The sequence below is a fragment of the Littorina saxatilis genome, linkage group LG3 (genome assembly GCF_037325665.1).
Source record: "Littorina saxatilis isolate snail1 linkage group LG3, US_GU_Lsax_2.0, whole genome shotgun sequence".
Lineage (NCBI taxonomy): Eukaryota > Metazoa > Mollusca > Gastropoda > Littorinimorpha > Littorinidae > Littorina > Littorina saxatilis.
In genome coordinates this window covers 61,977,027-61,994,132 of record NC_090247.1, presented here as the reverse complement: position 1 = coordinate 61,994,132, position 17,106 = coordinate 61,977,027, and the positions used below count along the sequence as shown (strand labels likewise).

The following is a 17,106-nucleotide window of genomic DNA, read 5'->3' as shown; positions in this document are numbered from 1 at the left end:
TATTGTAAATAGTCGCATTCAAATAACTTACTGACGACTACATTGTGAAAAAGGGAAACTGGATCACACGGGTTCACGATGGCTCAGGGGTAAGATAAACCACGCAAAAATAAATTCTTTGAAAATTGTTCGCTCTTTACGGAGGGCACCTAGGATGTTCTCAATCGGTGAGTGTTTAAATGAAAGGGTGTTTGTACTGTGTGTAAAAGCCTGACCGTATCTGTGATGGTTTACGGGAGGCTTACTGTGCCTTTAAGCCTATTTTAACATACTGGAAACTGGTAATCTTCCAGTAGGTATTAATTTAGTTTTACTAAAGCCTGCTGGGACACAAGTAATGGGTTAGTGCATTTGTAAACAGGAATCGCTTGACAAGTGGCCCCCTTCATCCCCCCCTTCCTCGTCCTGATATGGCTCTGCGTAGTCGGCTGGACGTTAAGCAACAAATAAACAAACAAACTTCTTTGAAATGTATACTGGTTTCTTGATGTTTGCTTTGCGATCTCATTTTTTCGGATGGCTTATGAGTGTTATAAACAATATTTTTTTGTTCCGCAATGGCCGAGAAGGAGAAGAGAAATTCAGTAACACATAAGAGTTTTGTGTGTGTGTGTGTGACAGTGTGTGTGTGTGTATTTAAATACCACGGGTTTATTAACTACAGGCGTAGAACTCTTTCTGGTGATCGGATTTATATCTATTTTTATAGCAAAGAGTGTGGTAGGCTTTCTATAGATTACTATAGTGCGTAGTTTGAGCTTTTTGTAAGGCTTTGGTATGCATAATTCCGATCGTAGGCCTAGTCGCATTTTTCGCTTTGTCCGACGATGACTTGAAACAATGCTTAAAAATCGGGAAGCCTTTTGTACACAACCACAATTATTTATAGTTCGTCTTTGTTTGCATTGGCCATTGTCCGCATGAATATGTTCCATTTAGATTTTCAAAATTATTGGATGATGCAAAGAAGGAGGTAATAAGAATAAAGTTACCCCAGTGAAAAGGCTATTTCAACATATGTGGTTCCGTGGTTGTGACACTGTAAATTTGAAAGTTTTTTTTTTAAAGTGAAAAAGATGACTTGAGAAGAGGAGTAATAAACAACTGACATATATATGAAGACATTTGTTTGGTGTGTGTGTGTGTGTGTGTGTGTGTGTGTGTGTGTGTGTGTGTGTGTGTGTGTGTGTGTGTGTGTGTGTGTGTGGGTGCGTGCGTGCGTGCGTGTTTGAGTTTGTTGGTACAACAACGTCCCTAGCAGCATTAACAAGAACAGCAACAACGGCAACTGATGCAATCATTTACATCAACCAGTATAATCACGATCGAGCGTACGTTTGACATAATTCAGCAACACTGTTTCGAAAAACAACATATCCAGGTTACACTGGACATACACCAAAATAAGAGTTTCTATCAAAAACATGAATCCACTAAGATTAACAAAATCTATTTTTTTGTGTCTATGTATTCTGGATCTTTCAAGACGAACTCGCACACAAACAGTGGATTTAATGACGTCTGTTTAATAATCTTCTTTTTTTCTTTTTAAAAAAAAAAATATCATATACATGTATGTTTGTTATTTTATCGACTTGAGTGCTAGTTCTTTCTTCATAGTTTTCATTGTCATTAGTGGGTTTGACTTTTAAGAAATGATATTTCATTAAATCAATAGATTTAATGTATGGCACTTAGCAACCAGAACACTATTAGGCCATATTATTCACAATAGGACAATAGAGAACAAGCAGGAGAATGAGGAGGAGAAAAATAGAAGAGTTAGGCTTTCGGATAACACCGGAGCGTGACAATAATCATTTCATTATCATTACTAACTCTAACATTTCTTTGCCAACTTAGTAAGGTCTGAAGAAAGGGAGGTAAGCGCTCGAACATAGACAACAACGAAAGAAGGTAAGAGTTATGCGGAATCAATTTCCTCGCACCTGAGAAATGAACAAACGATTGTTATCCTTAAAAAAGGACGATCGTCATTCTCCAAGGTAAACTGACTAACATTAACGTACACAGACACCCAAGAACCAGTTTTTTTTAAATTCTTGGTTAGGCAAAGGTATAACAAGGTTTTGATACCATATCTTTTCCGATCCATACATTTGAGATGGCGTAAAACTTTTCCGCGCCATGTTTTTTGAGTAGCATCCGTTGTGAGAGCAGACGATTGGATGCAATTCATGTCAAGATCATAAAACGAAGTTATCTAAAGTTGTGCTGTCATCAAAGCAACGCAGGTAAGAACTGTGAGAGTGAAAATGCTTTTGCTTAATTCCAGAAATGACAACAAGAGATTCTGCATGTCAAGCTTAAAACACTGACTTGTCAGACCCATTCTTTCACTTTCAGACAAACATAAAAACGTTTCAAGATGGCTGCCACATTATTACAATCAATTTCATCTAATCGTGCGGCATAAAATGATATTTTGAGAGTTGTACAGATACGATTAGTTTGGAATTGCTGTCTTGGGATACTGCTTGCTGGATGTTTAAATTCAGTCGCAAAATTAGTGCGGCAATGTCAAAGTTTTCAGTCAAAGCCAGATCTAATAGTAATACACAACCAAAGGTGCGCATTATCAGTTTCAACCCTGACGATGTGAAACTTAATGGTTTGTACTGCTTAGTGCATAAACTATGGGAGCAGAGAGGGACCTGCAAACAATACATGCACATGTATGACACATTACAAAAGTCAAAACAGTGAGGTTTTCGGACAGAACCGGACAACATCTCTCCCTGATAGTGATAGTATGATCTGCTTTTTGTTGTTAAACTGAAAGGGTTGCCTTCTGTTGAGGGAGATCGCTGCATATCATTTCGAATGACTAGTGTTTTAAGTGGTTTAATACATTTCAATGCCATTGTTGATTTGTCAGATTCTACCGACAAACAAATGACGGTTGGTGAGAATGCAGCGGCAGTACCAACAGAAGGTGCACACTAAGTCTGCAAACAGCGATTTTCAGTTTCAGTTGTTTGAGGTAATCTGAATGTACAACGCAGCTTCCTGTTCACTGTCTGTCTGGCAGTTTTTGCTTCTCTCTGTGTACCCTTATCACCCGCTTATGCTCGTCTAGTCTGTGTATGTGTAACTTGTAAAACGGGAAAAGGGTGTGTCACAATTGAACTAACATTAAGTAATGGAAAACTTTTTATTTTCTTCTTGCAGACGGTTGGTGATATCAGAATGAAGAACACGAACCAGCAAGCTAGGACTATGGGAACAGGTTAGTTTCCGTTTTCTGTGGAAATTGTGTTTTCATCCAATGCAATTGCAGAACAAACCAAAACAACTAAAAGAAACACAAATTACATGCGTAAGAAGTCAATACTGTTTACATACGTTAGGCTTATTACAACACACACTGTCACATAGTCATACTCAGAACGACAAACGCACGCAAACACACACACACACACGCGCACACGCACGCACACTTGAGCAATTAGACACCATTCTGGAACTTCATCATATCTGAACAATTACATGTTTTCTCAAATTGATGTCATTGAATTATTATCGTCAGAGTCCCACAAGAGTAGCCAGCCATCCCATCAGCTCCAGCAGCAGCAGCAACAACAGCAGCAGCAACAGCAGGATTCTGCACTGGGCACAGAGAGACTGACCTCACTTCATGCCAAGCTGCACCAGGAGGCTGACAAGATCCGCAAGTGGAAAGTTCAGACTGAGATGGACATGAAACACAAGGTCCGGAGGAGAAGGATGGGGGTGGGGTGGGGGGTTGTGATGTAGAGAGCTTTGAGCTTTGGGATGTAGGGAGCTTTGAGCTTTGGGATGTAGGGAGCTTTGAGCTTTGGGAAAATAGTTGTAAAGTTTGATGGGTAAACTGCTATTGCATGTTTCTTGCATCAGGAACAGATGATGAAAATGTTCATCTGTTCTTTGTGTTTATTTGGTCGATTAGTTCATAAAACTAAAGGTGCGCGACAATATGTCAGTTGAAAGCGTGATAGCAGTGTTAACAAGGACTTCTGTTCAGCAGTCAGCAAAGGAGAAAGAAAAACAGAAGCAACAACCAGACAAACCCTTCTAGGTCTTTTTAACTCGAGTGTTTAATTATTGATTTGATCATCTGCCCCAGTTGTATTCTAAACATGTTATCAGTATTCCACTCTGTCTTCTTCATTTTTTCAGGACAAGAAACTGAATGAAGCCAACATGACAGTAGAGGTTCTCCGAAAATCCATCCTGGAGCTACAGGTTAGTACATGTACCTTTAACGCATGCGATTCATGAGGCAGTATACATCTACATGTACTCTCATTCTCGTCTAAATGTGCATCTTCTTGTACACCCATCACATATATATGTAAGTCCAGGCTTGTATGCGATGTAAGCATCCTACCACTCCAAACACGTACCAACATTTAACAGCCGGCTGGCTGCTTGCTCTGTAGAGTGACCAGTTTTTGCTGAGTTCACGTGGAAAATCGACACAGGTGTCAGGTACGAAATTGATCAACCAAAAATTATCACTCTAATCGAGAAGCAGAGAATATGCTGGGTTTTGGTATGTCTTAGTGGAAGCATTAGTCCAGGCATATTAGAGAACAACGTTGAAGTGACAATGACTAGGTTTAAAATGTCCCTTATCAGAAAGTTCAACCTCATTCCTTTGATGTTTATTAAACACATTTTCATATAAAGTTGGCGCTTCATACGGAAAAATGGCTTTGAAATTGACCCAAATCCTTCTTTGGGCTCTGTAAATGTCGTTTGGGGGTATGGTTGTAAAATGGTATCTACTGGTCACCCCAATGTATAAACTGAAAACTCTTTCTGCACCAGAACACGCAGAAAGGATTGTATCTGCCTGATGTCTGATGCTTTTCAAAATCCCCAACCACTAACACCTTCAAAACGGACTTTAACTGACACTGTTGTTTTTCCCTATATAATCCTTACTATTTTTCCGAGACGTCGTCGTGTTGTGTATTTAGCTTGCCACAACCTCATACATGGTCCTAAAAGTTAAAGTTGAAGAAAATACTAAAGATAAATGAAAAAGCTGACGCAGTGTCATTCGCACCGTGAATCCCCCCATGGGAACATACTAAAGTCTGGTTCCAAATAGGCTCAATTTCCTTCTATTTCTTTGTATTTCTGCCTCGTAGGGGTAGGGGTGTTCAAACCAAAGGCACCTTTAAACCAAAATTCAAATCACACATCTTACAATACTAAGACACTCAGCAGTAAAAGGGTGTCTGCTGGTAAAAAATTCCAAACAATCCTAAAAGTACTTCACTACTAAAAGTGCTTTTAAAAAGAGCCGTTATTTTTCCCTCTATATTCAGTATTGTGTTTTCTGCGAACATGTAGTCTATTTAGATGGTTGTCGTGTGCACTTGAGTTGCTAAAGCGTTTTCAGTTGGGCATATGTCGAAAAGCAAAGAATTAGCCCTTTGAAAACCATCAGAACTGTCACACAAAAATAACATTTACCTATCTCACCAACTGACCAAACATAGGGCTTTTCCTTATGTATTATGTATTGTCGTGTTTTTTGTAGCATACTTGTGAAAACAGCCACCACTGTTGTAAATGATACTTTAAAGAGCATTATTTCATTTTTACAGTTGAAGGACAACCTGGACTGCCGTATATTACAGCTGTTTTACAATCAGCCAAAATTTTCTTAACAAACGTATGTTAAGAACAACTCCCATAGTGAAATTGAAGGAAAACAAATTGAAAATCCCCCTGCCATAGAGGAGCTAAAGAATCAACAATAAACGACTGCATGGATAGCTTGATGCACGAATGCATTGCGGACATGTTTGTCTCCAACCAAGAGAAAGTTCCAAAAAATCCCTTTTGTGCTTCTTATTATACAGTGACGTCAAAGACAGCCTTTTCTGCTGTTCATACATTCAGGGGTTATGGTTACACTAAACGACGTAGTTGTAGCCATACTGCCATCCAGATTTATTTTTTCCTTGCGAGCAGTCACAGGGTGTTTGTGCTGTCTGCCAACCGTTAGATGACCCCGCCCAAGTCTGTTAAGGGACCGTTTGACCGTTATAGAACGCGTCTTTTTGATTTTTTGGCACAGTTGGAAACGGTTGATTTTTATCCCTACCATTGTTTCCAAACATTATATAGGAATGTTTTGTGAACAACGGATAATAGCCGCTACTCGCATGTGTAGCAAAAGTGAGCGTACATACTCACCCTGGTCGTCCAGCCGTTGTCCGTTGCCCGTCTTTATCTGTCTGTACTGAACATTACCTTTGGATATTTCTCCAACGCTATGAAGTGAAGAAACACCAAATGTTGCAAAATGTTGTATGACCCCAAGAGCTCAAAAAATATACTTGAGAACCTTGACCTTACCATAAGGTCAAGGTCACAGGGAGAATTAATGTGGTCTAAAAACTGCAAAATTTCACATTGTGCCAGTTTTCTGGAAAACAAATTAAAAACAGCGGGCTTAGTTTTGTATGGTATACAAGAAAAAGAAAGCCTTATCTTCTGATACCATTTTGGTTGACCTCGCTTCAATGTCAAGGTCAGAGGAGCCCTTCAAAGTTGAATTGTAGACATATTTTGATGTGAGCTTGCCCCTTTAACTTTACTATGGACGATATCTCTTACAAACTTAAACACTGAGTGGGGCGTTTGTTAGAATTTCATAGTGAGCCACATCTGGTCACATATCGTTAGGGTCAAGGTCACATTGACCCCTATGAAAAATGTGACCAAGCCGGGTAAAGAAATCCATGTGTCTTGGTAAAAAATCTTAACAAAGCAAAGCCCATGCGACTCTCATGCTTGACCTTTGTCTTAAAGTGACCTTGACCTTCAGGTGACCTTGAAGGTGAAGGTCTAACAACTGAAGCTGGCAAGGACATTGTACACTATTAGAACTGTTTTACAGATTTTTCCTACCAAATTACACATGACCTTTGGCCAAGGTCAAGATCATCAAAGGTCACACATCACAAGGCTATCAATTCAAGACATAGGAAGCATAAACATACTTATTGGCACTTTCTACAAAGAGACATTGTCACTTTTAGTGATTCAATTGCCCGTTTCAGTCACATTTCATAAGGGGCAAAGTGACCTTGACCTTGATGATATGTGACTAAATGTGGCTCAATATCAGTATATAACATGTGCCCCACACAATTATGAAGTTTGAAAGATTTTTTTCATAGTTCAGGGTCAAGGTCACTTCAAAACATGTATACAATTCAACTTTGAAGGACTCCTGTGACCTTGACATTGAAGCGAGGTCAACCAAAATGGTATCAGAAGATAAGGCTTTCTTTTTCTTGTATACCATACAAAACTAAGCCCGCTGTTTTTAATTTGTTTTCCAGAAAACTGGCACAATGTGAAATTTTGCAGTTTTTAGACCACATTCATTCTCCATGTGACCTTGACCTTAAGGTAAGGTCAAGGTTCTCAAGTATCTTTTTTGAGCTCTTGGGGTCATACAACATTTTGCAACATTTGGTGTTTCTTCACTTCATAGCGTTGGAGAAATATCCAAAGGTAATGTTCAGTACAGACAGATAAAGACGGGCAACGGACAACGGCTGGACGACCAGGGTGAGTATGTACGCTCACTTTTGCTACACATGCGAGTAGCGGCTATTATCCGTTGTTCACAAAACATTCCTATATAATGTTTGGAAACAATGGTAGGGATAAAAATCAACCGTTTCCAACTGTGCCAAAAAATCAAAAAGACGCGTTCTATAACGGTCAAACGGTCCCTTAACAGACTTGGGCGGGGTCATCTAACGGTTGGCAGACAGCACAAACACCCTGTGACTGCTCGCAAGGAAAAAATAAATCTGGATGGCAGTATGTCTACAACTACGTCGTTTAGTGTAACCATAACCCCTGAATGTATGAACAGCAGAAAAGGCTGTCTTTGACGTCACTGTATAATAAGAAGCACAAAAGGGATTTTTTGGAACTTTCTCTTGGTTGGAGACAAACATGTCCGCAATGCATTCGTGCATCAAGCTATCCATGCAGTCGTTTATTGTTGATTCTTTAGCTCCTCTAAGGCAGGGGGATTTTCAATTTGTTTTCCTTCAATTTCACTATGGGAGTTGTTCTTAACATACGTTTGTTAAGAAAATTTTGGCTGATTGTAAAACAGCTGTAATATACGGCAGTCCAGGTTGTCCTTCAACTGTAAAAATGAAATAATGCTCTTTAAAGTATCATTTACAACAGTGGTGGCTGTTTTCACAAGTATGCTACAAAAAACACGACAATACATAATACATAAGGAAAAGCCCTATGTTTGGTCAGTTGGTGAGATAGGTAAATGTTATTTTTGTGTGACAGTTCTGATGGTTTTCAAAGGGCTAATTCTTTGCTTTTCGACATATGCCCAACTGAAAACGCTTTAGCAACTCAAGTGCACACGACAACCATCTAAATAGACTACATGTTCGCAGAAAACACAATACTGAATATAGAGGGAAAAATAACGGCTCTTTTTAAAAGCACTTTTAGTAGTGAAGTACTTTTAGGATTGTTTGGAATTTTTTACCAGCAGACACCCTTTTACTGCTGAGTGTCTTAGTATTGTAAGATGTGTGATTTGAATTTTGGTTTAAAGGTGCCTTTGGTTTGAACACCCCTACCCCTACGAGGCAGAAATACAAAGAAATAGAAGGAAATTGAGCCTATTTGGAACCAGACTTTAGTATGTTCCCATGGGGGGATTCACGGTGCGAATGACACTGCGTCAGCTTTTTCATTTATCTTTAGTATTTTCTTCAACTTTAACTTTTAGGACCATGTATGAGGTTGTGGCAAGCTAAATACACAACACGACGACGTCTCGGAAAAATAGTAAGGATTATATAGGGAAAAACAACAGTGTCAGTTAAAGTCCGTTTTGAAGGTGTTAGTGGTTGGGGATTTTGAAAAGCATCAGACATCAGGCAGATACAATCCTTTCTGCGTGTTCTGGTGCAGAAAGAGTTTTCAGTTTATACATTGGGGTGACCAGTAGATACCATTTTACAACCATACCCCCAAACGACATTTACAGAGCCCAAAGAAGGATTTGGGTCAATTTCAAAGCCATTTTTCCGTATGAAGCGCCAACTTTATATGAAAATGTGTTTAATAAACATCAAAGGAATGAGGTTGAACTTTCTGATAAGGGACATTTTAAACCTAGTCATTGTCACTTCAACGTTCCCTTCACTAAAGTGGCTAAGATGCCTGGACTACATGGCTGGACCTCATGTAAGAGTGGGAGGGGCTTCTAGATCTCAAATGAGGCAGGGTACAAGGACTGGCCAGGCGGTTCAAGGCTCCCCGGGTGCTGGTAAAATTTGACAATTTGAAAGGGGTAATTTGTGTCTGCTTAAAAAAGGGACATTTGCCAGGTTTGGGTTGAGGGAGAAGGGGGGTGGGGGGGGGGGGGGGGAGGGATCGAGGAAGGCTGGGGCGTGGCTTTCGGAACCTCAGATCCAGCCCTGGAAAGGGTGTCTTTATCCCATATCAAGGTCAAGGCTGGTATGTGGAGATCGACACACATGACCGTGTATACGAGAAGAAATGTATCTTTAGTTTGTGTGAGGTTGGACACATGTGCTCTTTTCATCCCTAGTATGGAGGTTCGCATCTGTAATCGACGTATCGTTTAGCATTTGAACTTTTTTTCATGTGCAGCTGGAGAATGAAAACCTGAGCACAAAACTTCAAGATGAACTGGGCAACAGAGAAGAGGTACAACAAAGGTAATGTCGGGTCTCTCAATGTTAGCATACATTTGATAGAAGAATAGAAAATCATGGAAAAAATTATATTCACAACAGATAGCATAATTGATCAGTAAACTGTCGACGGCATTAGTAAAACTAAAAGGTTGAAATCATTCATCACAACATTTCTGAAACAGTGCGATTTGTGAAACCGTGAGATTTGTTTGATTTTTGTGAAGGATCCAGCACACGCGAGACTTGATTGGTGTTCTGAAGAACCAAGAGGAACGGTTGGAGGAAAAGATATCCAGTTGTAAGTACATGGATTTTATGTGGACTGAAAAAGCATTGCAAATAATGACATTTTTTCGTAAAAACTGAGCTAGTTTAGCAACAAAGAGAATTTAGAATCGCAACTTGCGGCTAATGGAGATTATTTAAAGACTAAGAAGGAATATGGGCATGCATTATTTTTATGTTCATGGAAAAACGTGTTATAAATGCCTGTTTCTAGATGCCAGCAGTTCGTTTAACAGTGAACTGCGGTGTTTTGCAGGCGAGACAGAACGAACGGAGCTGAAATACCTGGAAAAAGAGCACGCTCAACAATTTGAGGTGAGCACAGTGAGCCCCAAAAAGAATTAATCGAATGTAATACTAACGGGCATGCAATCGTGGAAAAGGCATGCCAGTTAATCTGCAGTATGTAGTAGACTTACATAATCTTCTGAAGATAAACAAATAATTTATTATTGCACCGTTTAAGTTCTAAACTGAATATCTCATCAGTATAATGTACAGTTGGGTAGAAACTATGCAGCTATGCTTGTCAATCTCTCTTTGAAAATGATAATCAGTAACATACATGTATATCTAATCAGTACTAGCTAAGACTTTGAAATTTGGCAATCCAGAAAATGTATCTAATCAGGATTGGCTAACACTTTGAGATTTGACAATCAATAACATGCATCTAATTAGTATTGGCTAATGCATTGACGTTATGACCGCACACTTTTTGCATGTGCAGGAGATGGTAACAAAATTCAAAAAGCTGCAGGTGGAAGCCAAACAGAACCAGGAAACTTTTATCACCCAAGGTATTCTTGTTGACGCCTCTTGTGTGAACATTATACTGTTCTTTTCAGAATACCATTGTATCAAGCAGACTTTGATTTCGTCTACAATTATAGGTACCATATGATACAACACAAAGCAGTAAAGTGTATACTCATTATTTCTTTCATTTGGATGTTTGAAAGGTCATAAGTGATTGTGTCAGCATAACTCAAAAATAAAGAAACAAAGTTAGTGAATAGAGTTGCGCACATAGTCTGTCATCTTTGTGTATTTTGTGTTACTATTATCAGTGCAACAAGAACAAGAGCAGCGGCTGAGTTTGCAGCAACAATTACAACAAAAGACTGCAGAAACGGACTGTCAGGTAACTTTTTTGACTCACCTGAGGAATCAGTGAGTCCGGCTTAGTAATTTGCACAATGTCCGTCAGTATATATGGACGTTCGGACGACCATCCGTCCGTGAACATAGAACTTAATGCTGAGGTTATCTCAGATGTGTTTGAACCCTAGAGCTTTGAAACGTTGCACACTTCTAGTGTTTGATGATTTCCCGACATGACCCAATTTTCAGGAACACATATTCGCATGCGAGCACGCATTGACGACAGCTTCCCTTGATGAAAAACCTTATTCAATCTGCTTTGTATTCTTTGATGTTCAACTACACAAGAAACTTTTTGCCATGAGAAAAAAAAAAATTCTCAGAATTATTGATACGGTATCAAATGATCATGCTGGCTATTTTGGGTGTTTCATTTTCCCTCAAGTTTTTCCCCATATCAATGATGACACATCGTCGAGAAAGTAAAATGTGTGAACGAATCATTGTGTGCGCCCTCGGGGGCTTAACAATTGTGTAACAAAACCACTCAGGGAAATAATTCACCTACGGAGGTGGATCGCTTTTGTGCAGCCATGCTGATGGGAATTTGGCTTTGACACCAAATTATTCATGCACCCACACGGGTTTTGCTCTCTTTCACGCATGAAAAGTTTACCCCCATGAGAGTCTTTCAAAGACAATGTGAAAAATGTTACGTGCAACACACACATCATAAAATGTCCACAAAATTCTCTGAATCATAATATGAAATGTCGTCTTTGAGCTTTCGGGGCTGAGTGGTGTAGGGGGTTTGGGATTGTAGTCCTAATGTGCACATGTCAGCGGGCTTCAGAATGCAAAGAATTTTCAGTTGCGTTGATTATCATGATCCCTTTCTACTTTGGATTAAGCAGTTTGGTGTCGGTAAAACGAATCCCCTAGTCTTACCAAGTACATGTATAATGAGCATAGAAGAAATACCAATGAATTAGCGCTATTCTTGTCTCCACAATCTGTTCGCAGATTAAATCATTGATGAACCAGATAGACGAAACGAACATATCTCTACGAGAAGTGCATGTGCTGCTGCAAAAAAATGAAGAAAAACTACACACCAGTGATAAAGAGCTTGGTAAAGTTTTGTGTACATTGATTTTGACTCCTCTCTGTTTCTGTGTGATGCACTTCACTCGTCTTCTTTCACTTTGACTGTGTGTCTGTAATTCAATTTGAGTGTAAGACAATAAACCATTACAATTGGTGTTGACTTTCTCAATGCAAATACTACTGTTCATACCGCAGGTGCTCACAGAGAGTCGCATCACTTATCTGGTATCATAAGTATCCATCAAAAACGGTTGAGGCGAAGAACATGATTTAGCATGTGAATGTTTGGAAACAGCAGCAAATGGAACTAATTCCATGTACTGTGTTTTGTGATACACAGGTGCCTCCCAGCAGAAGGTGAACAGCCTGTCCGAGGAACTGAATGCAAGAAATATCGAACTGGAGAAATTTAGGACTGAGTGCGCTCTGTTACAAGTAAGATATATAGTTCTAGCACATCATTCAAAAAAGTATTTCCTTCTTTCATGGTATCTGCTTTGTTGGTTTCAAACATTTTACCAATGTATATTTAACTGACTCAGTGAATGTCGTGTCCTTACTCGCTTCCTAGTTTTGACATTCTAATCACTGCTGCTTGCGCAAAAAATCGTAAGTAACGATGACGACAGCAGAATTTTGATAATTGCAAAGGTGCTTCAGATTAAAATCGTGAATTAGTTACTGTGAATCAAACCTTTCTAATGAAGCGGGCTATGCTTTCTCTGCTACCAAATTGATCAAAATGAAAGACTACACAATCTGACAAGCGTACTACCCCCAACCTGTTCTCCTTTACCCCGTATCTTTGACAGGTGATTTTATACATGCCATGGCAATTGTCGAAACCACCCCCAGCAGCCAATAGTAACGAGTCACTCAGGTTAACAGTGCTTTCAAAATGATCGTACGCAAAATAGATACACCATCGGCATTAAAAGTAAAACACACACACACAAACACAAACAAACACACACACACGCTGACGCACACACACACACACACACACACACACACACACACACACACACACACACACACACACACACACACTCAAATCTCTGACTTTGCGGCACGTTTAGAATGAGAAGGAGCAGCTTGCCACAGAGCTGGTGGAGGAGAGGGAGCGGGCGGACACAGCCAAGCAGCAGGAAAACTCGGTACAGGAGGCGCTCAATAACTCTGTGGCCATCTTCAACCAGCGCCAGGGAGACATGCAGAGAGATATACACCTCATCAAGGCAGAGCTGGCTGATGAACAGAAACGGTCAGTACAAGACCTAAACAAATATATATATATAAAAAAATAGAGCTTGATTTTTGGAGGCTTTGAACAGAAATTCTGAAAGATCAAGGTGTTGAAACAAAAAAAAGGGGGATCTAAACTGTATAGTGGTCCAGCGAAATTCCGTTTTTCAGACACTAAGAAGTGAATTTCTCAAACGCTGTCTTTGTAGTGCCATTAATATACCTCCATAGTAAGACTCCCTAAACTGAAGTACCACTTTACCTGAGAGGTTATACTCTCCGAACCTCCGTCATTACAGGTACGTATCCTTTCATGAAGGGGACACAGGTTGTATCCGGAGACGGGCGGGGATGTAGCTCAGTCGGTAGCGCGCTGGATTTGTATCCAGTTGGCCGCTGTCAGCGTGAGTTTGTCCCCACGTTTGGCGAGAGATTTATTTCTCAGAGTCAACTTTGTGTGCAGACTCTCCTCGGTACGGTGTGTACACGCAAGCACAAGACCAAGTGCGCACGAAAAAGATCCTGTAATCCATGTCAGAGTACGGTGGGTTATAGAAACACGAAAATACCCAGCATGCTTCCTCCGAAAACGGCGTATGGCTGCCTAAATGGCGGGGTAAAAAACGGTCATACGCGTAAAATTCCACTCGTGCAAAAAACACGAGTGTACGAGGGAGTTTCAGCCCACGAACGCAGAAGAAGAAAAAGTATCCGGAGACTCATAAAAGTGCTCTTGATTTTGAGGTGTTCTCTGCTTAGTTTCAAACATGAATCAGCCTGAGTAATGCATCTCATATTAGTTTTAAATAATGTTTTAGACTGATGCAAAGATTTTGGAGGCAGTTGAAAGTGATCTGATACTGCCTGTTGTGTTGAATCTGCGTATTGAACATGTATTGTTGGTCACAGGTTGAGGGAAGCGAGAGCACAACTGACGGAGAGCATGACGTTTAATGAGAGCCTCAAGAGTTCAAGAGGTAATGAGCATCTTATTATCTGTTTCACGGTAATATGCTCATAAACATGGATCTGTTCTGTTTTATGAAATTTATTCAAATTAATCAGAAAGTTGATTAGAAGATAAAAAAAAATACTAATTTAGAAAATTGACTGGTAGATGGAAAATATTATTTTGGAAAACGGATTAGAAGATGAAAAATGGTAATTTAAGAAGCTTTGTTGCAGATGTGTTGGTGCTTGAGAAAACAGAGATGGAGCTGTGCTTGGAAAGATTGAAGACGGAACTGGTGAGTAGCACACTGGAATGGAAGATGCATATCACTTGTAACAAATGATTGACAACGACTTTGCTAGATTTTGCAAGTTGCATACAAACTCCTTTGCTTTAACGATCAGAGAACAAGGAGGCAAAGCAGAGCAAATTGCTAGTAAGCAATGCTTCATACGATCAAGCTATCGTGTTTACAAGCAAAGCAACACCAACTTCAGCTGCTAGAGTCTGTTAGATAGTACATGTACGTATTGAAAATGAGCAGTTCGTAAAGCAGGTTTAGCAGCAAATATTTCACCATCACTTTCATACAGCAATCCCGGCCTGCCCCAATCCCCTTCTCCTTTCAAGATTTTGTTTTTCAACATTTTCTGTTCATAACGTCTGTTAATTTAGCTCCATTTTATTTTAAGACTCTCTCGTCCGATTTTCTCAATGTTTGTGATCGTAAAAATGGAGGTTCCGTTGTATTACAGACAGACCTTCACAGTGACAAGTACAAGAACAAGGCTGAGATCATTTCGCTGGAGACAGAGGTGGAGAGTTTGAGGGAACATCTGGAACAGGAACAGCATGCTGCTTCCAGGCTTCAGGTACCGTCCGTATGGCTAGCTAAAATTGACAACAGACACAGAGGAATAATGATCATCATGCTCTGTATGAATTGGTATCTGCAAGTGTGAAGCCTCTGCAGTGCACTTACTACTTCTTCTTTTTTACGTTCGTCTCAGCGCATTGTCAATATTCACGAAGGCGGCGTTTTGGAGAGTTGGATAATTTTGTTTAGACCTTTCGAACAAAGCACACCTGCTTTACTTGTCGCCACTTCGAAATCTTCTACAACTCCGACTTAAATAAAAAGGGGTTTAGGCTCTTTAAGATGCAATAAATATCTTGTATTGTCTACAGGTACAGGTGGATGAGATAAACCCTCGTTACGCAGCCCTGGAGAAGGAGAAGAAACACCTACAGCAGGAGCTCAATCACCTCAAAGAGTCCATTCAGACACACAAGGTCAGCAAAGGACATCAATAATTAGCAACAACGAAAATGAGACTGTAGTACGATTGAGTGTTTTGCACTGTGTGGCTATTTTTGTTGTTGACGGGCGGACAATGTTTATTAAACACAAGGTTTTCTCCAAAGTCCGCCAGTAACTCTCAAAGTTGCTTGGTTGCAAACACACACACACGTATTCTACACACAAACTGACACAAACTCGCACACACGCACGCACGCACACACACACACACACACGTACACTATGCACACACACACTATGCACACACACACCCACCTACATAAAAGCATTCACATACAAACACGCAAACATTTGAGAGAAAGTGGTGAAAGCGTAGCAAGAACAGACGTGTGTTGTGTACACCGTGCAGAATGAACTGGAGCACACCCAACAGGCCCAAAGTGAGGGCAGCAAGCACAACCAGCAGCTGCAAGAACAGCTCAACCACAAACAGTGCGTATATATAGTCTCAGACTGTCTCCAACTATGTATTGTTCTCCTTTCGTGGACACAGCATCTTTTTAGGTGGCCGCATCAGGCTTTGTAAGGTGCTTGTGACAGTGAGATTGAGGATTAATTGTGTCAAAAATCCCTGTTAACATCTTCAAGAAACGTAGCTGTTTACTCTGTTTTGTAAAACACATGACACGATCGCTTAAAAAGTTAGATTAGTTGGAAAGTGTAAGATGGTAAGAGAAAGTGATGATTAAGAGGTTGGTTCATGATGATTTTCAGAGCTGAGCTAGAACAGCTGCAAGCAGAACTACAGAACTGGCAGCAGCAAGTGTCCAACAAAGGCGAAGAAGCCTCTACTGTCGCTGCACAGCTCCAGAAAACAACAGCCGACATCCAGGCGAGTAGACAATTTGTATGACATTATGTAAACAAATCTAAAAAATTGGGTTGAAGTCGTAATGAATTCAGGCAATTTACTTTGTGTTGCATAAAGAATAAAAAAAACAAACAAGAAAGGCTGGTTTTTAGAACGGTTTTGATAGACAAAACAAGACATCCACGAGTTGTTTGTTTTTGTGATTAAACTATTCCAATATCTAACCTTCCGTGGGTATTTTTTCTCTCGATTTTGAACGTGAGCAGTCTATCTGTCTCGGAGTTGTGATATGTAATGTGTCAGCTAAGGATGTTGAAGTATTATGTTACACGGGTAGATTTGTTGCTGCTGATTTATCTTGATATTCACAGTTGCTTTTGCTGTGTTGTTTTGGTTCAACTATCACTTTGAGGTTGTATCTCTTTCAAGGCTCTTGTGGAGGAACAAGCGAATGCAAAATGCTACATCTCTGAACTTGAAACTCAGCTTAGTGCTTTTGGGTGAGCTATGTTTGTTGTGTTTGTTCAATGTTGTT

General features: G+C 40.0%; 1 protein-coding gene across 1 annotated transcript in view; it reads left to right on the top strand.

Annotated features, from left to right (window-relative positions):
• Positions 1 to 2,156: 2,156 nt before the first annotated feature.
• Positions 2,157 to 17,106, top strand: part of LOC138962867 (synaptonemal complex protein 1-like) — a 33,640-nt gene continuing 18,690 nt past the window's right edge. The window contains exons 1-20 of the mRNA XM_070334832.1: positions 2,157 to 2,255; positions 2,900 to 3,004; positions 3,193 to 3,250; positions 3,551 to 3,732; positions 4,180 to 4,245; positions 9,700 to 9,767; positions 9,971 to 10,044; positions 10,288 to 10,346; positions 10,762 to 10,831; positions 11,102 to 11,175; positions 12,159 to 12,267; positions 12,583 to 12,677; positions 13,322 to 13,506; positions 14,397 to 14,464; positions 14,673 to 14,734; positions 15,195 to 15,311; positions 15,628 to 15,732; positions 16,110 to 16,192; positions 16,475 to 16,592; positions 17,001 to 17,071. Coding sequence (XP_070190933.1) covers positions 2,933 to 3,004; positions 3,193 to 3,250; positions 3,551 to 3,732; positions 4,180 to 4,245; positions 9,700 to 9,767; positions 9,971 to 10,044; positions 10,288 to 10,346; positions 10,762 to 10,831; positions 11,102 to 11,175; positions 12,159 to 12,267; positions 12,583 to 12,677; positions 13,322 to 13,506; positions 14,397 to 14,464; positions 14,673 to 14,734; positions 15,195 to 15,311; positions 15,628 to 15,732; positions 16,110 to 16,192; positions 16,475 to 16,592; positions 17,001 to 17,071 — 1,736 coding nt within the window. The 5' untranslated portion in view covers positions 2,157 to 2,255; positions 2,900 to 2,932. The remainder of the gene's footprint in view (positions 2,256 to 2,899; positions 3,005 to 3,192; positions 3,251 to 3,550; positions 3,733 to 4,179; positions 4,246 to 9,699; positions 9,768 to 9,970; positions 10,045 to 10,287; positions 10,347 to 10,761; positions 10,832 to 11,101; positions 11,176 to 12,158; positions 12,268 to 12,582; positions 12,678 to 13,321; positions 13,507 to 14,396; positions 14,465 to 14,672; positions 14,735 to 15,194; positions 15,312 to 15,627; positions 15,733 to 16,109; positions 16,193 to 16,474; positions 16,593 to 17,000; positions 17,072 to 17,106) is intronic.